The sequence below is a fragment of the Colossoma macropomum genome, unplaced genomic scaffold (genome assembly GCF_904425465.1).
Source record: "Colossoma macropomum unplaced genomic scaffold, Colossoma_macropomum, whole genome shotgun sequence".
NCBI classification, from domain to species: domain Eukaryota; kingdom Metazoa; phylum Chordata; class Actinopteri; order Characiformes; family Serrasalmidae; genus Colossoma; species Colossoma macropomum.
In genome coordinates this window covers 13,361,518-13,387,769 of record NW_023494798.1, presented here as the reverse complement: position 1 = coordinate 13,387,769, position 26,252 = coordinate 13,361,518, and the positions used below count along the sequence as shown (strand labels likewise).

The window sequence follows — 26,252 nt, the reverse complement described above, 5'->3', positions numbered from 1 at the left end:
TATGGTTGCACAAACAGAGTGAATTTAAACAATTATTGTAGAAATTCAGCTGAATTAATGACCTTAAAAGGAAAAGGAACATATCCTTGCGTTGTACGTGAGAGTTTTACTGCCTGTGATTTCAAACAGCGGCCTGAGCCTGAGCTTTAGCCTAAACAAGGAGGAGGGGAAAGCAGAAAGAGGAGGAGAAGGCAGGGGGGCGGGGGAGGGAGAGAGAGCGCAGCTCCGAGCTGAGCTGAGCCGAGCCGAGCCTGAACTCTCAGCCGAGCTGTAGAGTAGGCACAGCGCTGCCGTCGGGCACCGTTATCTAGCTATATGTCTGGAATAGGAATTAAACAAAGTTTCGTTGTTTTATGTTTGCCCGAGATTTTACTGATATTCCAGTTTGCTTAGACACGGCAACTGTTTTGTCAGTTTTCTCCTCCAACAGCGTTTGATTGACAGAAGACAGAGAGAGAGAGGTGTCCGCGAAACTGTGCCTAAGATGTCTATATTGCCTTTCACCCCTCCGATTGTGAAGAGGCTCCTCGGTTGGAAAAAAGGAGAGCAAAACGGACAAGAAGAGAAATGGTGTGAAAAAGCAGTGAAGAGTCTAGTGAAGAAGTTAAAGAAGACCGGACAACTCGACGAGCTTGAAAAGGCCATAACTACCCAGAATGTCAACACAAAATGCATAACCATACCAAGGTATTTATTTGTTCACGGGCCACTCGAGCCGTGTTTTGTTTAGCCAACACTAGCGTTAGTAGTAACCAAACAGCCAGCTAAGTTAGCCAAGTAGCAAGACTAGCATCTAACCTGCATAATACTTTTAGGACCTGTTACTGGTCGTATTTATTCAACAAGTAGGCAGATTTGTGACTAGTAGCCCACTGAACAGTGTGGCAGATATCGAAATAAGTTAGCCAACTTAGCTAGCTAGCTGCTTGGCTAGTGAGCTGTGTTGTGTTGGCGTTTTCCAAAGCAGGTTAGCGAGCTAGCTAACGGTTTGATGGCTACTAAACTTTTTTTTGTTTCATATAAGTTAGCATACATCATTTGCCGATCTACACAGCTGAAATTTAGTCAAGATATACTATTTTAACAGCTCTGCATTTTGTATAGGTAATGTAACGCGTAAGACGGCGAACGTTAGCTGTCAAGTAGCTACGTCGGTTAGGTGAAGTTTTGGTCTTGAGCTGCGTGCCTAGCGTAGCACTGTTAGCCTGCTCTCTCACCTAATGTTAACCAACCTAACAGTTATTGCCTACTTGCATATTAGCTAGGTGGTCTAGGTGGAATAAAGTGGTTTATTGCCAGAATTATCTAACTAGCTGGACAAACCATGATAATGCTCTGGCTTTAGCTAGGCTAGGTAGCTAGTAATCGCCTAGCTAGAGAGGTTAGCTACTCGGCTATCTGGATTCCATTGCTATTATGAAGTATTGTGATATCTTATAAATACTCCCAACCACATTATGAAAATGCCTAGCTAGGTTATCTAAAGGACTTAACGAACGTAGCAGGACAGCCAGAATGTTGAACTCAGCTGCCTACAAAGCTTTCTCAGCTTAGCACCTGTTATGCAACATGCTTCTAACTGGGACAGTGGCTGGCACCTTTTGACAGAGCATGCCAATGTGAAAATACGTTGTCACACGCTGTTTCTGCATCTTAAACACATAGGTTAGCTAACTTGTATAACAGTAGCTAATAGGCAAGTATCACAAATCCTAGGTAGCCTATTTCAAACGATTCGGTTCAGTTTCCTGCAAATATTAGGTCATGCAGATTAATGAGTTTCCTGTCAGCTTGATTTCAAGTTAATTGTGCTAGTAGATATAGTAGATGCCTACTCAGTGCGTTTTTGGTGTTGCTTAGTTCATTTGAATTTGTTGTACCCATTGTAGTAAGTTATTGGTTCATCTCCAATAAAGTGATCTTTCAAGAGGAAGTAAAGCCTGTTATGTCATAGCCAGATCCTCAGCTGCACTGAACTGGCATTCATAAAAATGAATTGTTTTTCATTGTTGGCATTAAAGCCTTGCTTTTTGAGGTGAGTGCATTTTGCAGAAGTCTAATTAACTTTTGCCTCAGAAATTACTAAACGCATCTTCTCCAGTATTATTTCATGAGATAGTCAACTTTGTCTCTAAAACCTTTACTAGTTAAAGGTGTATTTTAGCTCTCTCTGCCTGTGCTGATACCACTACATAGTCAAAACAAAGATTCCGTGTCTCAAACCAGCAGAATCAAAGCTAATTATATCAGAACTGGTTGAGTTATCTTGCAGCTGTCAGTGAATGCATAATCATAATCAATGCATGCACACGGAGCTAGAAACATTCACTGGGTTTAATTTTCCAATCAGAGTTGGTAAAATGGGAACCTGATTGTGCAAAGCCTACAAAATATTAGTTTTTAGTATAAACATTCCCTATATGACTCAGAAAAAGACAGAAGTGCACAACTGGATGTGATTTTTCAATGGTTTGTTAATGTTCTTATACTATCTTGACTAAATCAAATAGGCCTACCCTTGTTCTCTCCTTTTGGCACAGAATTGTGTTTTTCAGTGTGGTAAACAACCAGGCCTTCCTCCTGCTTGTTTCATAACTTGGCACTGCATGATTTGACAATCTGAGTGAGATTTATGAACAGACTTGTTATACGACCATGTGCTTGCTTGATGACCTAAGTAGGATTTATCCGCTACGTTGTTGGATATAGACCGTTCAGTTCATTTCTTGAGAGGCTTTCAAGCCAGACACAAGACAGCCCTCTCTTCTCTTTTCTGCCTCTTTTCATTTATCAGTTACAGTGCAACAAAGACTGGCAAGGTGTTTTGCAAGAATTGTAGTGTTGTGCCTCAGCAGTATATGAGTAGCAACATTTCAAGCCTAGACTACACAAGTTTTAAATCTTAACAGTTTTAGAAAAATGGAGAGCATCACACTTGATTTCTGTCTTTTACAGAATGTTCTGTTATTTTGTTGTTAGGACTTGCATGCTAGACAAAAACGCAAAAAGAGAGTACGGCACACACAATGGGTTTTGGCTATGAAAAGCACTCAAAATCCCAGATCTCCCCACTATCATGTGATACAAACAATGCTAAACTGGACTGGACCTGTTTGTGCTTTTCTGCCCACACAAGAAGTATAGTGAACATGCAAACTGTTCATCCATGGGGTTGAAACACAGATATCACAATCAGAGCTGGAGAAATACTTTACCACGAGCTGGCAGCTGACTGGAAATCTTATATAGAGCATGATTGTTTACCCTGAACTCAACAAGCAGCTCCACTTTCTCCACGGTCTGTGGCTCATGCTTCAGACTGCATGCATCTCTCTTTGCCTTTTTTCTCTTTCCCCTTACTCTCTCATTGGCTGTTGCCTGAATCACTCCTTCAGTTACATCACTGACCGTCTCATACTACAGGACTGTTTTGAGTCGTAAATACCAAATACTTGAAAATATCAGACGGCCTCCGATCACTTCATGGCTTGATGGGCTATAGGTTGACTCGTTTCTCCTCTCACCCCATCAGATCATCTGCGAAGCCAGTCACTTTAGATCAAGTACCTAACCTGGAAAATCACTTCAGATTGGGAAAATTTGTTGGAAGAGGCAAATCATGGTTAAAATTGAGCTAAAATTATGTAATGTAGGCCCAGCTTCACAGTGACATGTTAGGTGAAGAGTGGTACAGTCTGAGGCTTTGCTTTATGCTTGCCTGCTATTGATCTGTATAAAGTGTCTAAGGAAAGGATTAGTAACTCAGAGAAGAGACTTTTGACATCTGCTCCTTGAATCTCTCTGACAGGAACCTAACTTGTCCACACTTGTCCATCACAGAGTATATGTGTGTGTGTCAGCAATTGCTTACTCAGAGGGTAGGCAGACTGTTTAGGCTAAGGAAAGGGTGAGAAAGTAGGTAGAGAAAGCTCATTGGGAATCCCCATGACTCATGTTGTGTTATTAAATAGAGCTGACTTCACAGAGACATGTTGGCGCCTGAGGTCACGTTTTTATGTGGGAGCAGGAGAGGCGTGCTTTCTCTGTTGCTGAGGGTGGAGAACCCCAATGGAAGAAAAAAGATCAGTGACCTCTTTAATGGGAGATAATTTGTTGTCTTGCGTCAGTTCATTTTCTTACTCCCTTTGTTCTTTTTTTCTTGCCTGGCCTTGTTCTTTCAATTTAAGATTTTGTAGCAGCTTGACCACATGCATCTTGTTTTTCTTCACAGAAAGGAAACCAATATGTGTGATTGTGTCTAGACCAGACCTCCTGCTTAATATATGCTCAGAGTATCCTTCGCACTACTGCTGCCTCTGAAGATGCATTTGGCTTTCTGTTTGGTTGGGTAGACAAACAGACCTGTGCGATGTCTGAAATGGTCTCTTAATCACTATAGCCTACATTTGTAAATATGGATTAGTATATAGAACACTTATTATAGGGAACAGTTCGTAATTTGTAAATGGTTTTGGTCACTTCATACAGGTTTGCTCATTGCTGTGCGGAAGCAGATTCCATCACATGAATACTGTGAATGCGACCAGCCCACTATAACCATTGTGTTTCACTGCACATATGCGAAGAGCTTTCTTACACTTGTAACAGGTCTGAAGAGAGGGCTGTGGAGACACTGCCATTGTAGCTGGGCGTAGTAATCCTCCTTAGAGAAGTTGTGTGTGAATCTTCAAACCAAACAATGCGGTGTATTATGAGTATCCCCTTTCTGGTAGGGTGCATTGATTGTACACTGTTGTACATTACTTATTGCAGTGCATTTTTCACTCGCTGTTCTGCACTGCTACAAAACAATGGAGCCCCAAAATAAGTTTGTTCCCCCTTTGCAGGTATAACAGCTTCCACTCTTGTACAAGTTTCTGGAGTGTGTCTGTGGGAAGTTTTGCCCATATATCCAGAAGAGCATTTGTGAGGTCATACATGGATGTTGGACGAGAGGGCCCGGCTCGCAATCTCCGTTCTAGTTTATCACAAAGGTGTTCACTGGGGTTGAGGTCAGGGCTCTGTGCCAGCCAGTCAAGTTCTTCCACACCAAACTCAACCAGCCATGCCTTTATGGACCTTGCATTGTGCACTAGGGTACAGTCATGCTGGAACAGAAAAGGGCCTTCTCCAAACTGTTCCCATAAAGTTGGAAGCATATAATTGTCCAAAATGTCTTGGTATGCAGAAACATATTAAGATTTCCCTTCACTAGGCCAACCCATGAAAAACAACCCCATAGCATTATTCTTCCTCCACCAAACTACAGTTTGCACAGGGCAGTCAGACAGGAAATGTTCTCTTGGCATTCGCCAAACCCAGACTCGTCCATCACTGCCAGATAGAGAAGATTGGTCACTCCACGGAATATGTTTCCACTGCTCCATGGTCCAGTGGCAATGTGCTTTACGCCACTCCATCTGACGCTTGGCATTGTGCTTGGTGATATAAGGCTTGCATGCAGCTGCTTGGCTGTGGAAACCCATGCCATGAAGCTCTTGGCGCAGTTTTTGTGCTGATGTTAACACTAGAGGAGGTTTGGAATTCTGCATTTATTGAGTCAGCAGAGCGTTGTTGACTTTTAATGCCTCAGCACTCGGCGACCCGCTCTGTAACTTTACATGGTCTGCCACTTCGTGGCTGAGTTGCTGTGGTTCCTAAATCCTTTCACTTTTCAAAAATAGCGCTCACAATTTATTGTGGAATATCTAAGAGGGAAGAAATTTCGAGAGCTGACTTGTTGCAACAATGGCATCCTATGACAGTACCACATTCAAATTCAGTGAGCTCTTTACAGCGACCCCTTCTTTCACAAATGCTTGTAAAGGCAGGCTGCATGGCTAGGTGCTTGATTTTATACACCTGTGGCAATGGGACTAAATGAAACACCTGAGTTCAATGATTAAGAAGTGTGTCTGAATACGTTTGCCCATATAGTGTACTTCTGGGTGGATAATGCTGGTAGTACTGCCCTGATACAACAGGATTTTCTACCAATCCTTATACTTATTTGAGCGTTATTTAATCAAGGTACACTTGCACATTTAAGCACACCGGATCTCCGAAGCACTACAGCGTTTATTTGCAGTTTCAAGCACTGAAATTTAACATAAAATAAGGAGAAATGGGGGAGCTGTGTGGTGGATGAAGCAGACAACAGAAGATCTTTTTCCAAACTGACTTTTTCATCCTCTCTCTCTCTCTCTCTCTCTCTCTCTCTCTCTCTCTCTGTCTCTCTCTCTCTCTGTCTCCATCTCTCCCTCTCTCCCTCCCCCCCTCTTTCTCTCTGTCTCTCTGAGTAGTAACAAAAAAATGGGGCATCTTCACACTTTTTAAAGACATATGGACCCTATTTTCCCCAAAATATTTGACACGGCAGCCTCAAACACAATAGTATTCTACCATTATTGACCTTATTTTGTTTCATATCTATTTTGTTTATATTCACTGCTACACAAAACTCGCTGCTCCTACCACTGGTTGCTTTATCCACCCAGTAGTATAGCCAATGTTCATATTTACAAACATTCTGATTTGGTCTATAGTGAACAGGGCAGATTCAGATACAGCTCTGTTTAAGTTGATTTGATTTTTGGATTGTGATGTCATAATGCTTTTTAATCCACGGTGGTCATCTCCATGGAGATGGAACTTGAACCATCAAAAGTGACATAATGGCCTTTGACCAGACCACGTGTGGTTTTGGCAGCATACAGATTATTTTAATTTGAAGCAAATACAAACTTCGAGCAAGCTTCCTGTGGTCGTTGCTGAAGTGGGTGTATACCTAACGCATAAGCTACAAGCACACACGCGCACTCCCAAGACAAGGTCGTTGGACGTTTTAACACACAACAATGTACATGTTTGTGCTGCGCGCTGTGCGACATGGCTGCTCAGCGGCCAGGAATGCAGCGAAGGCCCTGGGGAGGGCGTGGGTTGATGTTTGGTCAGTGGTTTAGCCTGAGGGCTGAGGGTTAGGAGAGGAGGAGGGTAAGAAGTGCGTGCACACGTACACATACACATGAAAATATGCAGCAGCAGCATTTGTAGTACAGCATGGAAAGTTCTCAGGCTGTTATAATTCACCTTACTTCCTTTTATTTAGAGAGTAGAATGTCTCTGCGCTTTTAGGTAGCTGAAAGACAGAGTGGAGACTGCATGCTCAGAAAGGCCAGCTCAGGAAATCACCAGCTGTTCTGAGTTTACTGAGGTCAGACCTCTTCCACACATCTCTCTAGCGCAGCCTCCTTCCTCCTGCCTTATTTAAACAAAAAAACCCTGGGCAGCTCTCCTATTTGGAAGGTTTCTACTAGGGCCTGAGTGATAAAAAAATCTGCTGATATTAAGGTTCTTCAGATGTATTGGTAGGTTTATATTTATCAGAAGATTATTTTGTATCACGTTGAACAGATCTGTTAGTAGAGTAGCTAATTTCAGGGGTTTCTGAGATCGTGTTATGTTTCATGCTTTTAATGTCAGCCAGAGACTATTAAGCTGACAGGAATCAATTGTTTACCATAATTATAGAAGTACAGATTGAACTGGTAAACGTGAATGCAAAACAACATGGTTAAATTAACCAAAACTTGGTAAATGCATTCAAGATTAAGGTTTAGCATGAAGTTAATGGTTTAAAACAAATACAAAGATAACAGGTGAAAAATTAGAGCTAATTCACAGAACACAAAACTGCTAAGGATTCTGAGAGGCTCACTTGCTACAATATTTGTTATTTAAGATTTTGAGTGTAGTGTTTGAGTGACAAACTGAATCTTCTTTGACAGTTCACAGTTAATCATATCAGCCAGTAAATCATCACCAACTAAAACTGCTTAAGTCTTTGAGATTAAATAATTAGTTATTGGAATTTTAGCTCCTAAAAATTGGTTCGTTGTTTACAGACTTTTCATATCTGTTGGTCCCTGTGCTTTCTAACATTTAGAGTAAAACCCTCCCCAGGTCAACACCTTTTCATAAAGATGCATTTAAAACTTTAAAATGCGGTATAGAATACACAGTACAGTATGTCATTACAAAAGTTTGAAACTTATGTATGTTGGTGGTTAGTGTGAGAGTGTTTGGTTGAAATGAGGTAGAAGTAGAAGAGGAAGCCCTGGGGTGACTGGTCAGCCACACTTCCCCACTGTGCTTTCCACTACCTCTGTATTTTCCCTTTATTGACCACAGATTTGTGTTCATAAGGCATCCACTGATCTATTTTGGACACCTGCTGGTATTAATAGTGATTTGAAAAAAAATGTTTAGTCCCTCATGTTTTGAAGGTTGTTGTTGTTGTTATTATTGTTATTATTATTATTATTAGTATTATTAATAAAATAACTGTGTTAGATTCCCTTAAATAGCAAAACCTGAGAAAAAAAATAATATTTTATGCCACTAATAAGGTTTTGCTATTTAAGGGAATCTGACACAGTTTAGTTCATTGTGAAGCTGAGTGAGTTTGTGGGGGCAGGGTTGATGCTCTTGATTGTGACTTTGGCCTGAATGGGGGTCCGCTGTGTGACTGGACAAGCTGGGGGTCAGTGGGGCTGCAGCAGTCAGAATAGAAACTACTTAGCTCTTTCAGCAGCACTGCACTGCAGACTGCAGGAGTGTCTAGGAGACTCCAGACTTGGGCTTTGTCTGTGTGGACGGAGCTACACAATAGAGGCTGCTGGCCTTCTCTTTCAGTCCACATTCTCGCAGACAGGCCAGTCAGCAGCTCTTTGTGTCCCATTTCATGGTGAATAAAATCTTACAAAGTGACTCTCTACATCTTAAAAACTGTCCTGTTTTATTAAAGTGTGTTTTGTTGTGGGTCATGTCTGGGGAGAAAAAAATAGCTACCAAGGTACAGAGTTTTAAGTTTTATTCCTACCTCTAAAGGCTTGAAAAATAGTAAACAAATCTCTGAACAGTGTAGTCAGGACCCATGGCTTAAAGTTCTCTGGCACTATGCTGGAATTCCGGTACAAGGTTGGGGTCATTTTAGATTAAACAATAGATGATCATAAAACGGATAATTCGGGTCCTAAAATCTGATTTTCTGAGCCGCATTTGGAGCCGTTATAAAATACTCTCCTTATACTAATATAAGCACACCTATGACCATCTCACAACAACTGAACTTATTATTGGATTGTGCTGTTAATGGAATCATTTTTGACTGTAATGCTGCTCACAGGGACCACAGAGTGTTCTGATGAAATAAGAACCCATTTTTGTTTAAACTGATGGGCTGACAACTTACTTTCGTAGCTAGAACCAGGCTGGTCAGCTAGCTAACAGGCTTAAAGACAGCCAACATACTAAAGAACTCAACAACAATTTAAATACAATATGATTCACTGTAAAACTGCAATATAAAAGACTAAAGAATGTCACTTTAATGGCTTATATGCCATTAAATATCCATTTTGGTCAGATCTGCCTTAAGTAGCTATTGTTGGCATCAAACCCAGGCTGAATCTCAAACAGCTCCATGCTCCCTGAAGAATGTGCTATGGACGTTTTGAAATTCTAGCATCTACAGTCAAATAGTGCACGATTTGTTAAGTATGGATGTTGCTGAATCCCAAATGACCAAATGAAAAAGAGGTTTTTGCATTAAACAGTGCTAGGTTATGATATGATAGTCATTGTATGACAAGAAGTTAAAAAGGTCATGAAATGGCCACAATATACAGTGATGGACATCGAATGTTATTTTGTTCCCTTTTGCGTCGTGCCTAAGAACACCCTTTCTCATGATGATGGTGCAGTAGTACATGGCTTCTCATGGCTTATTGCTTGTTTCATATATTCTTGCTTATTTTTTTACTTCATTTTTTTTTAGCAAGAATATGGCTGTATATGTTTGTATACAGTCCTAAAGAACATATATTTTGTATAAATAAAACAGACCTACTTTATTAATAAAAACCTTTGTTTGCACTGTGGCTCAGTGAAGTATCAGCTCAATAATGCATGTGACGGTGCTACTTTGAAAAAACTCTGCAATTATAGGCAATTTGTTTTGTTTTCCTGTCATCATCATCATCATCATTGCAACCTTTTTGAGGAGGAACGATTGATGACAAGTTTGAAAGGGTCCTATTGGATATTTTTTATGGCTTTGAAAGTTGTGCTTGGATGTGGATGCAGTTACCATATATTGTTGGTGTTGCTCAACTTGTTACTTATTGTACTATTTGTGATTCTTCATTGTTTCATTTTTGTTAATAAACGTGTTGATATTCAGTTAATTTATTTCTTCATTTCGTGAACTCCCCCTTCCCTCCATTCTTTCTCCTAGCCCCCGAACACATTTTAAGCACAGAAGCTTTCCTTGCTTCAAGCCCTGATAACCTGATGTTTTTTTTTCATTTGGGTTTCACAGCAGCAGAACTTGAAGGATTCTTCAGGTCCTTACTGCATTTTCTCAACTCATGCTAGGTCTCACTTCCTTTTTGTCATCCTCTGAGAAACTTCATCTCTTCATTCAATTTCGGCACTGAAATTCAGGCTAGGAAGGGTTTTTCTCTCTTTCTCCTTCTCTCTGTCTCTCGTACCCAGTCATATTTCATTCATACACATGCCTCCCTCTCTGCTGACAGAGGTCTATGAGAAGTGAGAAAATCCTGATCTGTAGTGGAAATGCATTAAGATAATGGAGCTCTTTTGTGTGGCCTGTCGTGCTGCCTGGCACACAATCGCATGAGGATGATTCATGCCACAGTAGCAGCGCTCCACTCTCACACCAAATGACCTCTCAACGAGCAGCTGTTTGTTCCACTCAATTTGACTAACTGAAAGAAAGGCGAGATAAGGCCTGCTGCTCTTCAGCATCAATGAACCACTCTCATCATTTGAATATTTTGACTTATAGCATGTTTTTCAACGGAACTATTGTCTGGACACTTTTGTTGGTTCTGAGAAGGTTGAGGGTTCTTTCTTGTTTTAACTGCTAGAAACATCAAGAAATAAAAGCACTAGTGCACAGAAGCATCAGAGCCAGATGAGAATGCTGTTGAGATTTGCCCACTGCACAAGATAGAGCCCCCAAATTATAGAAATGTGAGTATGCCTGATTACTTCCAGTCCAGTGCTGCCTCTGAGGTGACTTTTACAGTTGTTTGACCTGTTAGAAGAGACTTGTTTACCTCTAGTATGAGCATTCTTACAACCCCATTTCCAAAAAGGTTGGAAGGCTGTGCAAAATGTAAATAAAAACAAAATGCAATGATGTGCAAATCATTTAAACCCTGTATGTCATTGAAAATAGTACAAAGACAACATATCAAATATTGAAACTGAGGAATTTTATTGTTTTTTGAAAAATATATGCCCATTTTAAATTTGATGTCATCAACATGTTTCAAGAAAGTTGGGATGGGGATGTGTCACCACTGTTTTTTATCACCTATTCTTTTAACAACACTCTGTAAGCATTTGGAAACTGAGGAGACCAATTGCTGTAGTTTTGAAAGTGATATGTTTTCCCGTTCTTGCTTAACATAGGGTTTCAGACGCCCAACATTTTGGGGTCTCCTTTGTTGTATTTTTCATTTCATAATGTGCCAGATGTTTTTAGTGGGTGACAGGTCTGGACTGCAGGCAGGCCAGTTTAGCACCTGCCCTCTTTAATACAGAGCAATGCTGTTGTAATACGTGCAGAATATGGTTTGGCATTGTTTTGCTGAAATAAGCAAGGCCTTCCCTGAAAAAGAAGTTGTCTTGATTGCAGCATATGTTGCCAAAACATGTATATATCATTCAGTATTAATGTTGCCTTCACAGATGTGCATGTCACCCATACCATGCGCACTAATGCCCCCCTGAACTATCATGAATACTGACTTTTGAACTGTGCACTGATAACAAGCTGAGTGGCCTTTAGCTCGGAGGACAGTGTCCATGATTTCCAAAAAGAATTTCAAATGTTGATTCGTCGGACCACAGGACACTTTTCCACTTCCCCTCAGTCCATTTTAAATGAGCTCGGGAGCAGAGAAGCTGGCAGCATTTCTGGATCATGTTTATATGTGGTTTCTTCTTTGCGTTTTAGAGTTTTAACTAGCATTTATGGATGCAGCGACGAACTGTTTTCATAGACAGAGTCCATGCAGTGATTTCCACTACAGAATCATGTCCCCCATACGGAACATTAGTATAGAACACCGTGTTAGCATGTGAGGCAGATAAAAGAACATCATAAATGTGCAATTCAGTAAAAGTTGTTTTTAGTGTGTTGCCGTCTTGTAATTAATGTGGCAACAAAGAATGAAATTACATGTCCCACAAACTTACTGTCCAGCTTAGCTGTATGCCTTCTTCTCTGAAGCCATTTCACCTGTTGCTGTTGAAGCGGCTGGTGTCACGTTATGTTTGTATGTGGGCTGAGACAGGACTTTACTCAAGTGTTTTTTCCTGAAACTTGAAGTTGTTTTGTCTGAAACCTGTGGTCTGAGGATGTCCTAAAATGTGCACCATGCCATATGAGTGGCTTTTTATACAGGCATGTTATCTGCCTGCAACATCTAGCATGTTCAACCTGTGCAGCCCAGTGGCAGCATTGTACAACAATCTACATGTTAGGTACAAGAAATGTGGTATTAATGTAAAATGTCACATCACCAAACATTTTTCACGTATAGTAATACTAGAATCTTCCATGAAGAAATAAATAAATGATTGGGTTTGTAAACTGGTGATAAATTAGTTTTTATCATCACTGGGGGCTGTTACCAATTAGGGACGCATTGATACTGACACTGTTATTGGGTATCAGGCGTACTCGTACTCATAAAAATTCACTGATATCAACATTCCGATACCTGCTTTGACGTAAGCCAAGTGTACTTTGCCACACTAATGAACAAGCGTCTGTCATGTCAAACATTCCGTCCTGGCAGATTCTTGCCAGGAATACACTGTGATTTTTAGCCTGTTTTAAACACACCTGGAGACATGCAGTACAACTAAACGATGGTGGAAAAAAATTAAGTTGACATTTACTACCAAAGTCTATCTATGCTGACTTTACTCTGTTTTACTGAATAGAGTAAGTGTAAGAGGTAACGTTAATATGGTGAATTTTTTTTGTGAAACAGGCTTTAGAGAGACTGTATTGTCCTACTGTGTACATCACCGCCTAGCTTCAGTGCACAGCGTTAGCAGCGCTGCTCAGGTTCTCTTTGCTCTGTACTCGGATGCACAGCATGTTATTTTGAATTAAGAAGCTTTATTCGAAAATGTCCATAGATTGAGTTGTCTGTAGAGGCTGCGTTTCACGTGTAAATCCTAGGCTTTGTCTGTACACGATGGTCTATTCAAATGTACAATGCAAGTCACTAAAGAACAAGATTTCTAAAATCGTACAGTGTATGTCTGGCTTTAGAGGACGTTCAGCTTCAGCTCAACCTGACAAACAAAACACTCCCAACAAGACGTCAAACTCGAAATGTGCACTCATTGGATGCGTTAGCCTCGGATGTGATTCTTGCTGTCACTGTGCTACAGAGACTGTTGTTGAAAAAGAGAAATGAGGACAAAAACTATGACTTGTACTTAACTTACAGCTGTACCGCAGCGCTTTTCTGCTTTGTTATTCACAAGTCAGTTATGGAATGCACTGAGTGGGTTTGTCTGCTCCCTGTCGACAAGGTTTCTGTGTCTCCATCTTTACAATCCCGGTTCAAAGGTATATGGCTGAGCTGTGACTGGTATTTCTGTTGCCAGTGCCAAGTATTTTGCGTTGTAGAGTTGTTTACGTTGCCATAGCAACACCACTGTCAATCGCCATGGAATCTGAAAAACCCACACATTCTTTGTCTGGCAGAGCAGTTGTTTGTCTGGCTTTAAACTCAGTTTGAGTTTATTTTTTTCAGTATTTTAAGTTTTTTGAGAACAAGAAGCAAAATGTTATTAAAAGATGAATATGTACTGTATATATTTACTTATATTTATTTTCTTATAACTTAATTCTCAATGTCTGTCATTATAGACACATCTAAAATGCTGTAGTGTTTTACACTCGTTAATAAACGAGTATCTGGTTAACTGCGGGGTTGAGGAAACATGAAAAATGACAAAAAAAGGTACTTCAGCTAAAATTAAGGTAGGGCTGGAACTGGAGGCTTACTTTTTTAAGTGATGGCACTGGTTTTACAGGGCTGAAAAAGTACTGCAAAATCTAAGCAGCAAGCAGAGGCATACATTTAACAACATGTTGTATTATTCCTAAAAGCCAAGGAAAAATCAGTCATTTTTGTGTTGGGTGAAACCAAGTCTGCCTCTCCAGATCCTGATCTAGAACTATGGCTAAATGGTACAAGACATTATGCTTATGAGGACTTGTCGTAGACATGTTTTCTCCTTAGGGGACAACATGTTAGTTTGTCAGAGAAATATTTCCACTGTTTCTGGATCTAGCTAATGTCAGCTAGAGCAGTTAACATTTTAAAAACATGCTACATCTGCGTTCTCAGCAACGCGCTCATTCATGCTGCTTCAAAGCACAATTTTATTTATATATATATATATATATATATATATATATATATATATATATATATATATATATATTGCTGTCCTGTTAAAACATGAAAGTGGCGTTTCATTGAGTTGTTCGTATCTATATCAGTCTGTTTTTCATCTTCTTGTACTAAAATTGAAACGAGTACCTGGATAATAATTTCGGTATGTGAATACTGGCAACTTGATTGATTAACCAAGTGCTTGAGTACATATGCATATCCCTAAATTATAGTTCAGGGTTCAGGAGCACTATTAAGTGTACAAAGATACAATGTAAATGACTTTAATGTAATGTAACACTAAATGGTCCACTTATAGATATCTCTCCTGTGTTTATAACAGGTCCCTGGATGGGCGTCTTCAGGTGTCTCACAGGAAAGGCCTCCCTCATGTGATCTACTGTCGTCTGTGGCGCTGGCCTGACCTTCAGTCCCACCATGAACTGCGCGCTGTAGACCTGTGTGAGTTTGCTTTCCACATGAAGAAGGATGAGGTGTGTGTCAACCCCTATCATTACCAGCGTGTGGAGACGCCAGGTAAGCCCTCTACACAGGAATGTGTGTTGTGTAAGGAAAAGTGCTTTACACTTGTTAACATTCTCGAGCTTTAATCCTCTTTATCAAGTGCTATGCTGTTCTATAGTTAGCCTTATGTTGTTTTGTCCTTGATTAGGAGTTGACTTGTGTATCTGTGTGCAGTTTTGCCACCTGTGCTGGTACCCCGACACACTGACATCCCCGCTGAGTTTCCCCCACTGGATGACTACAGCCATTCTATCCCTGAAAACACCAACTTTCCTGCTGGCATAGAGCCTCAGATCAACTACATACCTGGTTAGTGAAAAACAAACACACACACGGTCACCCAGACATGCAGTTGCGTCTACTCGTGCGCTCTTATCTTCATGACTCGCTTAGTTAAACTGTTTAGTCAAAATTAAAGAGTAGGGTCTAGGCCCTTAATAAGCTTAGTAAAATTGGGTAAGACACATTGAAGTGACTGACTTGTTTCTTCCCTTTTCAGTGAGACCCAGTCTCCTCATGTTAGGTCACATGCTCTGATCAGTGATTAGAAATTATATTTATATTAGCTTCTGACCAATATGTGATTTGTAGCACCAATCAACAGCGTTCTTTCAAGGTGATGGTTCTCATTCTGGAAGTGGAAGTCATTAGAGGTCCTGTGATATGATATTGCAAAACCTGAACAACTTTCAAAGACTTGAAATATGATGTCCTTTGTCTATCCCATTTCAGTGTTTTCATTAAAGCAAAACTGTATTAAAGTTGATAAAACTAGAGTTTGATACCACAGCAGAAGCAGAAATGCCATTAGGCATAATTATTTATGAACCAGTTTATTAAAACTCACAATAAACAAGCACTTCAAATGCTTAAAGCCAGAGCACATCGACCAAACATTCTGAAGAGAAAAACATTCATGTTGGTTGTCTTCACAATGTCGAGTAAAAGAACTGGCAAGTTAAATGAACCAATGTGAATGGGAGCGAATATCCTACTACCAACAGTCACACGATTTTGTTTTGGTTTTGGTTTGTTAGGTATGTGTGCAACATCAAATCATATGCAACATGATGGTCAGCACTCTCAAACAAAAAAGGCAGTAGGTGTTTCTGTTTTTTTGATGGTGTGATTTAACTAACACCCCAAATATTTGATGGTGTCGGTTGCGGACTGGGTTTTGATGCTGTATTTCTTTGCTCATTTGCATCAAACTTAAAATATTTACATAGATTTTTAATGCCTTTTTAATACTAGATGGCAACTCAAACTGTGGAAAACCAAAACAAATTTTGGTATCGACTTGGCACTGAAGTACCAGTACCTTTTGACAAAGCAACTAGACACACAAACTCCCTCCCTGCTTTTACACATTTAGCAGATGCTCTTATCCAAGGCAGTTTGCAGTGGTAGGTGAGTGTAGCATTAGAAGTCTTGCCTGATTGGTATAATAGTGGTTATACCCATAACAACTTTTTGTTAGGTATTGATACTGTTTTTTTCACCCAAATTGTTCCAATTTTCTTTATTTACCCCCCCCCCTTCTGGAAGTATCAAGTACGTGCGATTCGAGATGTTTATAAGAAGTGTAAGTAATTGTGTTGACCATGTCCCTGATCACTTGTCGTTTCAGAGACGCCTCCTCCAGGGTACCTCAGTGAAGATGGTGAGAGTAGTGATCAGCAGATGAACCACATGGACACAGGTCAGAGCTCCTTCCTCCCATTCCACATTCCTCTCTGATTAGAATCTGCTCACAATAACTCAGATTACAGGCTGCTCTCTCATTCTAGCATGTTTCTGCAGGTTCTCCAACCCTATCGCCCAACCCTGTCTCCCCTGCGAATAGCAACCTTGGTAAGAGCCACCCTTGACTACTTATTCAACACTAATCCTCACCATACATTATGCAGCCATGTTTTAAATAAGTTATGTCGAAGGATCCCAGAATTTAAATGCAGAAATCTTTCTTTCAGTTCAGGGTTGATTTTAAAAGTAAGAAATGGAAATCCTTCAAATGATCTCCCTTCCTGAAAACGAAGGTATGCTTGAGATGAGAGAGATGGATAGATTAGGTCTTCCGCTCTCTGAGCGCTGCTTTAAATCTAGCTGGATTATCGGTGACCTGTCATCTTCATAACGAGTGCGTGCCAGGTCCTGCACAGAGTGATTAGTGAGGCCGGAAGTGCGCCTCCGCGGGCCTGTGGGTGTGCCGCTGTTAGTGAGCATGTGAGTAATGGCCCCAACATGTACTTAACAGTACAGCTAGAGGAGCTGACCTTGGGGAGGAACCTTGAGGCCCTGAACCCAGAACACACAGTGTCTTTGTAGGGACATTTTTCCCCCTGGAGAATATCTAGCTTGTTGATGATGGTTTTTTGTCAGTTAAATGTGTGTTTTGAGGGCTGAGCGTGTGCATGTGGGTGTGTGAAGGAAATGAAGTAACAGTAAGAAGAATGTTTGCTGGTCAGTTGTTTGTTACTGACTTGTGATGACATCAGGACAGGATGTTTTTGTGTGTGTGGAACACTGTCAGACTTCCTTTCATATCACTGATATTCAGGTTGTTGTGATTTATTTAGAACTTATGTGTACACTAGTACGTGCACCATGCTGTGTGTGTTGAGTTAAGGAGCCCTAGTCTTCAGAGGTCATAGTCTACAAGGATTTACCTCTGTGCTCTAAGAGGAAGCCTTTTATGAAAGGAGTCTTTGTTTTGTGTTCTCTCTGTGTTCTCAGACAGCCCAGGGTAAAGTAATGATAATATTGTGCAGCGTTATTCTAGCTCTGTTCTAAACCACTGGGGAGGCCCATTGTATAAATAATAAATAGCCGATTTCACATGGTTATGTGATGGTTGTAAAGGACCCGACCTGTGGAAGGAGGACTATATAACCTAGGTATGTTGTCTGAATGTTTATATTAAAGTGCAAGTTTGTGTATTTTTGCCTTAATAGCTATTTATTAGGCCTGATTGCAATTTATGCTGTCTGCAGTTAATTTTCATAGTTGTTGGCTTTCATGTGTTTAGATCATTTCAACAACCATAATGTGAATTAGGTTTGTTTCTGTCTGTTGGGCTGAGGTAAATTCACGTGAATTAAAGAAAGTAGTAAACGCATTTATTCAGACATGCCATGGATCTTATAAAAACAAGAAAAGTTCCAATTTCTGTCTGGTGCTAGAACACCTTCAGAGGGCAGCAGTGTGTAATGCTTGTTTATTCGAAGTAACAGCTTTGAGGGGGGGGGAAAGATGATAAAAAAAATAGACAATTAAATTGTTGATCTCCGTATCCCATCCGATGAGATGCAGTGGTCCCACACATGACGTGGTCCCACACGTCTTTGCTCTTTCAGCTTCAATAGCCTTGTGGAAAGTGGTGCAGTTTGTTGCACTTTGAGGCAAGGTGATGTGGATTCAACTAAACCAACCATCATTTAATTATTTTTACATTTTTCTCTATATAGCATTCTCCTTTCTGTCTAAAGGCTTTTTTCTGCTCTCTTCTTACTATCTGTTGTGTGTGTTTCAGACCTGCAGCCAGTAACATACTGTGAGTCAGCATTCTGGTGCTCCATCTCATACTATGAGCTAAACCAACGTGTAGGAGAAACCTTCCATGCCTCACAGCCCTCCCTAACTGTAGACGGCTTCACGGACCCCTCCAATGCTGAGCGCTTTTGCCTGGGCCTGCTATCCAACGTGAACCGCAATGCAGCTGTGGAGCTCACTCGCAGACACATCGGTACCACTTTCCATTTAGACCTCTGTTTTGTCTTTGGCTGAACGCGTAAAGCTTAGCAATTATCACAGATCTGATCTGGTAATGTTTTTTCAGTTAAATATGTGCTCAAGGAGAAATTTAGACTCCCGCTCTCTTGCTTTCTCTTTTCCTGAGGTCGGGGAGTGCGGCTGTACTACATAGGTGGAGAGGTGTTTGCAGAGTGTCTGAGTGACAGTGCCATCTTTGTCCAGAGTCCAAACTGTAACCAGCGTTATGGCTGGCACCCTGCCACTGTGTGTAAGATTCCCCCAGGTAAGCTGCACACATCATATTTACAGTCTGACCTATATATAAATTGACATACAGAATTTAAGAAGCTAAAACTTCCATTAACCATTTAAGGCTCAATGTTCTGCTGCCAGCGTCGTGTTTGAACTTAAATAACTTGAAACCATTTGAGATATTAATGATCTTCAACTTCCTTGGTAAACTAGAGAAGCTGGTCTGCGTGCCTTTATTTTGTGTTATATATCCCTAATGAAATCCCAGGCCTGATCTACACTACATCTCTGGCAGTATCTGTATTGCCTGCCCATTAGATCACAGTGTGTCCAGATTGATTTACAGTGGCCTTTTTTTTTTATTTTATTTTTTTTCTCATCGCTTGGAAGCAAATCAGGGGATTAAATCCACCATTCAGCAGATCCAATTAAAAAGTAGGGATTTAGATTTACACACTCTCCCACAATGCGTTTCAAGATGTGACTACCAACACATCAGACTTTTGAAAAACAAGTCAGATGCTAAAAAACTGCACATACTTTGAGGGCAGCGATGGAAAGGCTTCAGACAGTTAAGAAATGTCAGGAGTGTGATGTGGCCATGTACAGCTAGATCACAATACATACCACCATAAACTAAAAATGTGACTTTCAGAGGTTTAGAAAGTGATTTCCTTTTTCGGTTATTTGATTCAAATTGTTTTGTCTATGTTTATTTTTTATTTTTTTTGTGAAAACATGATCATTTCTGGTTTGTGTTTTTTGGGCTTTGCTATCTTTTTTACTTGTAGAGTTAAAATTATATTTAAAAAAAAAAAAAGTTAAAAATCAACAGCCCTAAAAGTGAAACTGATATCAGCTCATATAATTTTTAATATGGTCAAAAATTAAACAGAATCCAATAGTTTGAGTTAAACATTGTAGTTTTACTGCTGTACTTAATTATATGATTTGTCAGTTGTCAACTGTATATTGTTAAATATGAATTTTCCACATTCTAAATCTCACATAAACAGCAGAAACTGTGTTAAATAATATGAGTATTATGGGGGGACTTAGTATAATTTTTAGTTTTTTGTGAAATTGTCTTGTTTTTCATCGGTTTTGGTGTAATACTCCAGCTAAATGTAAAATTGCTACTTCAAAATGTGTTGAACAGGTAGTGACCATCTTCCTAAGCTCAATTTTTTTTCACTGAAGCTGATAAATTTGCGTGGCATCAGTATTGACCGATATTATTGGTCAACCATCTGAAGTCAGGCCTTAGTCGTATCAGCTGTTATCGAGAGTATGTGCACATCCTGTGAGTCATTCATGCATGCAGCTCTCATGCTTCCTCAGTGTGTGCCACAAGGTTGCTCAAATTTTGGTTGTCCCTTCACCCCCACCCCCACCCTCACCCTCCCTTTAGGCTGTAATCTAAAGATCTTCAATAACCAGGAGTTTGCTGCTCTGTTGGCCCAGTCGGTGAATCAGGGTTTTGAAGCTGTGTACCAACTGACCCGTATGTGCACCATCCGCATGAGCTTCGTCAAAGGCTGGGGAGCAGAGTACAGGTAAATATACACACACTGAGCCAATGAACTATCTGAGCTGTAGCAAAGCCAAATGTGTGGTTGCTGGTTGGTTGACTTTGTGGCTGAGAGGTAGCTGAGCTAGCTTGTTTGGTACTAAGGGTCAGTGGGGAACTGAATGGGGAGGTAGAGCACGTGCGTCAAATGAATCTCTTATGCAATCCCTCTAGCTCCCTTGTCACATGTCATGGCCGAGGCCAGCATGAGGGGAGTGTGTGAGGAGTGACTCATGGAGTGTGTGTGTTGGGGCTGAAAGAACTGGCCATTCAGTTTACGCCATTCAACATTGGATGCTATGTTCACAGCTCCAATCCAGTGTCTCTCCCACCCACCTTTAAAACACATACACACCCTCTTAATCTCTCACTCTCTTATGCTTGCCTTTAACACACATACACTCTCAGTCTCTCACTCTTTTACTGCCTTACCTTCAACTTTAACACATATACGCCAGAAGCGTTGCTAGCCTCTGAAGCCACCCCCCAGATTTCTGATTGTTTTAAAAAAAAATACAAATTTGCCAATGAAGTCTGGATTTATTGCATCCTTATTACATTTTCCCATTTGAAATACGAGTCTGACAAAAAAACCTTTGACCATCACAACATAGGTGGATGCCGTCACCATGGAAAAGTTCACATGGCCTGTAAAAAGGAACAGAGTGACGCTGCCCTCCCTTCAATGCCAGCATGTAAACACAGCATAAGCTTGCTTCACTGTTTCTCTTCATAGTCAGCTGTGGAAATTTCTATAGGCTACTTGGCTAACTAGCAAGTTGTAATACAAGGAAACAAAGTTCTGGACTGAGAAAAAAGTGTCAAGAACATTGCAGTCTTCAACCATTCGCCCTAGACATCGACGCCTAGTGCTGTGTAAGGTACGACTGGTTAATTAGCCTTTACCTGCTGTAGTATGTCAGTTGTTACAGTAGCTAACGTTAGGCAGTGAAATGTGAGGTAAGCTGATGTGATTTCAATGTAATGTTCAAAAATGTTTTTTGCTTTGGTTATTAGTTATTTATTTAATAGTTTAGCTATAATGAAGTTGGTGGTTGTTATTCTCAATATAGCAGTGTCTCTGGATCTTTCTGCGGTTGGTGTAGCATAATGGGCAGTACCACTGCCCTCCACTCAGCAGAATAGGGTTGAACACCAGGTTACACCAATAAGAGTCCTTGGGCAAGATTCTTAACTCTACAATGTGTACAGTCTGTAACATGATTAAACTGTAAATCACTCTGGATAAGAGCATCTGCCACACACATAAATGTAATGTAGCCAAGCTCCCAATAACCAGGCTAAACCACTGATACACACTCAAGTCTAATTCAGCATGCATACCCTCTCATCCCTTACCTCTAACACACTAATTTTGTACTCTTACTCCCCCTGCTGTCCCCACCCTCGTCTGTTTTTTTGCTTTGTAAGTGTGGTTACTTGTGACTGACCAAATATTCATCCTAATGTGATGGTCACTTAAATAATTGTATATGTGAATTCCTGCTGGGTCATTTGTTCTCACACATTTAAGGTCCTACACATGCAGAAGTAGTGCACTGTGTTTGTGTGACAGGCTTCAGCAGATTCAAATTGCACATACTTGGTTTACTGAGCCTGTCCTGTGGTCAGATAAGAGGAGGAATGGTTTCCGCTTGCGGTCTCCTCTTCCCCAGAGAGAGAAACTCAAAGGGTTTTAACACAGCAGAGGTTTAAACACCTCTGTTCCTGCCCACACATCCTCTTGGAGGAAGAAGGTGGATTGTGGTAGACTGAGGGAGAGCTAAGGCCAGGTAGCTGGGTCCAGGTGTAGTCAGCTGACATAACTGTAATAGGAACTATATGAAGAGTCTAGTTTGCCGGGGCTACACTTTAACTGCGGTAAAGGTACACAGGATAGGAGAGTTTAAAGTGGAGAGAAGGAAAGAGGCAGCAGGAGAGCATTGTGTAACTGGGGAGGAATGCAGTACATGGGCGGGAGTGCGTGGGAGGGAGACATGCCTGTGTAGGAGGTGTTCACACACAGAGATGGAGGGAGAGAGGCTTGTTGCAAAGCAGGCACAAACAGATGTAGAAAAAAAGTCATGCAGTGTAAATGTATATGTTGGTCATATAAGGTCCTTATTTTTGTAGAAATATTTATAAAGGACCTAATTTTTTATTACATTATTGTTAGTCAAAGGCCTTCAATATCTGTTTGTGCCTTAGCTGCGTTATATCATAATAAATAATGTCCTTAATATTTTTTGTGTTCTCTAAAATTGTTGTACAATGATGTATTGTACAGTGATGATCTCTGTACTCTTGGCAACTCTTCTGGCCAGCATGGCCACTACTGACCAGTCTGGAGCTGCATGAAAGGACTTGTACTGCTAAAAGCGCTTTACTGACCTAGATTCCCCTCTTTTGCAGGCGCCAGACAGTGACCAGCACCCCCTGCTGGATAGAGCTGCATCTGAATGGCCCCTTGCAGTGGCTGGACAAGGTGCTCACCCAAATGGGCTCACCCAGCATTCGCTGTTCCAGTGTTTCATAGGAGTCGCCCATACCTCATGCACCATACCCAGGAAAAACACCTAACTGACGACACCCAGGACCCTCCTCCCTCCTGCAGACCAGCAGAGGAAACACAGAAAGGGGAGGATGGACCGAAGTTTCCCCAGCAGAGAGTCACTCCACTATTTACCAGTCCCATCATTTCCACACATACAGTTTTGAGCACTTTCTACTGCTGATACCTGTATAGCATGGCTCATACAGCTATGCACCACATAGATATCTAGATTCATTCTGATCATAAAAAAGATATATATTTTTATTTTGTTTTTATATATATTCAACAGTTAAAGCCTAGCTTAAAACATGAGGAATCAAACCTTATGAAGTTTAAAGATTTTTCATATTCATTGAAAGAGTACATGAACTCAATATTATTTTCTTGTTAATAAGCTAGATAAAGCTTATAGTACTTAAACTGTAATACTGTGATTGTCAGTATTCAGAGACACCACTGAGTGAGAAATGTGGTTTTTTTTTTTTTGTTTGTTTGTTTTTTGGGGGGAAATGATATGAATCTCTCAGGCCCAACAGTCTGCCCTGTGTTTTTGTCTTTAGCAGTCACATAAACCCTTAACCCCAGAGGGTTAGTACTGCTTTCCTACAGCCTTCAGTGAAGATGTTGCATATGATCCTATAACCCTAGCTCTTGGCTATCCTAAAGTGATCAGTAAGCTAGGTACGCCTTGTTGTTGTCGATGTGATGTGTTGAAGCTTGCTTGCTGTGTTGGGCTTGGAGGTATTGCACAGTTAATCTTCATGCACTGAGCAGTTCAGCACAATTTATAGGATGATTCAGTGTGGTTGACCTGGTTTATATTCTCTTCCTGGCAGGATTTGAGTGTATTAAAACTGTTTAACGGTACTTAGGCTAGTATAGCAGTACTACGACCATGAGAAGCACTTGTCCTTACTACTCTATCACAGAGTAAACACGTAAGTTTTGTCAATGTTGGAATTGGATTTTTGTCAGTGACAAAGTTAGTAGCTGAGTAGTGCCATTTTTCTTGAAAACTTTAGCTTGTAAAAGTAAGTTTGCTTGGCAGAAGAGTCACAGTAATTTTGTAATTCTTATTTTTGCATAATGACCGGACAGAAGAGTGCAGTAGTATATTTTTGATGTCTCATACTGAGGATTGTACATATGTTAAGAGTGTTTATAAGCAGCTTCTGTGTGGAGGGCAGATTTTCCCAATGAGCAGATGAGCTGCCGACCTGGGCCTCGCAAGGATAATTATTACTGTGTTAACAATGGCTATAGTATTAAATAGTGATTATTTTTGTTGTTGCTATGTGTGATAGAAAAGCTTTTGCGCTTTTATCATAATTGTAATTGTCTTACTTCTGTGCTGGTTGCACCCACCCGTGGTTGGTTTGTTCACTCCCATTCATGCACCTCTTTTCTGTTCCTTTTATGCGTGCCTAGCCCTTAACAAAATGTCTAGGCCTTGATAACTTAAAGTGGAATGCAGAAACATGCATGCAGCAGCTAAAGCTAGCCAAGAAGAATTCAGACAACCACGGGAAAAAAAAATTCTCAGTGTTTTCCTATGCTTATTATTACACATTGGTGTGGTGATGATGCCTGCAGAGATTCAATAGGGGCTCAACATGTTCTTTTTGCGGCCCTTTTCAGTTGTAGAGAGGGGAGAGAAGTGTCCCATATTTCTGATCCTTGGGATTTAGAACATGTGGACCCAGCCTGTCTATGGGTGACCGGACCAGGGGCCATATTTCTGAGAGTACAAGTGTCTGAGAGAGTACTGATTCAAAATCACTCCCTACCTTTTTCCTTTGTTTTGATACAAGAGAGGAAAACAGATTCTAGATCAGCTTTCTCATTCTGAGAAGTGTGATACATATGAGCCCTAAGAAACAGCTCTAGTTCAAGAAACGAGTGGAAGAAAAAACCAACATGCAGAACATAGGAATAGTCATGTGCTTACCACACGAGATGTGTGAAGGCAACCATTTCCACATTCTTTGGTTTCTTAAAAGCTTCAAAATAAATGAACTCACTGTACGTTATTTTCTATTTTAATGGCACATTAAAGGGATATTTCAAACTCAGGACCATGAGCCCAGTCAAAAGGTCAATTCTATTTTACTACCAGTTATTTTTGTGTAGAGAAAAAATGGATCTTGAAGCCAATAGCAAGAGATTTTTAATTAAACAAATATAGGGGTGAGGCAAGTACTGCTGGCAGCTCTTGAGGTGTACTCATATTTTTCTATAGAGGTTGATTTCTCAAGAGGATGCTCTCGTGTTCATGGCTGGATGTGTTTTTGAGCCAGGCCTGTCAGTTAAGATGGGTGCTTTTTATCTAATGGTCTGAACATTATGACTTCCTTGACTGGATTATTATTATTATTTGTTTTTATAGAAGTAAAATAGTGGATTAATTGCATGGTCTTGCAATTCCTGAATTTTTGTAAATGAGATCAGCAGTTCATTGCAACACATTGTATGTTTCGTTTTTTGAATGGACACTGTAGACTGCGGCCACCTCCTGTTGATAGCTCAGGCAAATACATGAGGAGATCATGTTCTCAAAGCTCTCATAAGCTTGCCTGTGAAAATTAGCTTTTCATGCAATGAACTTAAAATTTGTGTTTATGGGTAATATTGATCTTTGTGGTTGTTGTCTTCCCTCCCATTTAAACCACCTTACACTGTCCAATGCTGTGGACCCTTCTGGTTCTCCCTCTGTAACTCAATAGTGTCTGAGCATGTCATGGACTGTTGAACAGTGTTCGTTTAGGGTCGTCATTCTTGTTGAAATTCTGTTCAAATCGAAATACTGCTTGATAGTATCATGTTTTTTTTCTGAATTCCGATTTGGTGAAGCAAATATGAATTGTTTTGTCTTACGGGTTCCAGTACTTAATTTCTGTGCGCTTTCTCCATTTGTTGCTTAGATTTTGTTTGCTCTAAATGTGGTTTCTCTCTGCAGCTTTACCTACATAGGTTTTCCTTGCATTAACTGTTTAAGCTATTCTCTTGTATTGCCTCCTTTTGTTATCCAAGAATTTTTAATAATAAAAATGTTTATTTTAAACTGGATTTCTTGTCTAGC

The 26,252-nt window shown here is 40.4% G+C and overlaps 1 protein-coding gene across 1 annotated transcript; it reads left to right on the top strand.

Annotated features, from left to right (window-relative positions):
* The first annotated feature begins 202 nt into the window (after window positions 1-202).
* On the top strand, window positions 203-26,239 carry smad3b (SMAD family member 3b). The gene is made up of 9 exons (XM_036584590.1): window positions 203-687; window positions 14,863-15,056; window positions 15,219-15,353; window positions 16,675-16,746; window positions 16,848-16,898; window positions 18,577-18,789; window positions 18,943-19,080; window positions 20,461-20,605; window positions 23,032-26,239. The coding sequence occupies exons 1-9, from the start codon at window positions 485-487 to the stop codon at window positions 23,153-23,155; spliced, it is 1,275 nt and encodes a 424-aa protein (XP_036440483.1). The 5' UTR covers window positions 203-484; the 3' UTR covers window positions 23,156-26,239.
* Window positions 26,240-26,252: the final 13 nt, after the last annotated feature.

Excerpts from the sequence above, each read along its gene's own strand:
- smad3b (XM_036584590.1), top strand. The coding sequence starts at position 485 with ATGTCTATATTGCCTTTCACCCCTCCGATTGTGAAGAGGCTCCTCGGT. Across the intron at positions 688-14,862 it reads AAATGCATAACCATACCAAG|GTCCCTGGATGGGCGTCTTC; the intron begins GTATTTATTTGT and ends TGTTTATAACAG. Across the intron at positions 15,354-16,674 it reads TCAGATCAACTACATACCTG|AGACGCCTCCTCCAGGGTAC; the intron begins GTTAGTGAAAAA and ends TTGTCGTTTCAG.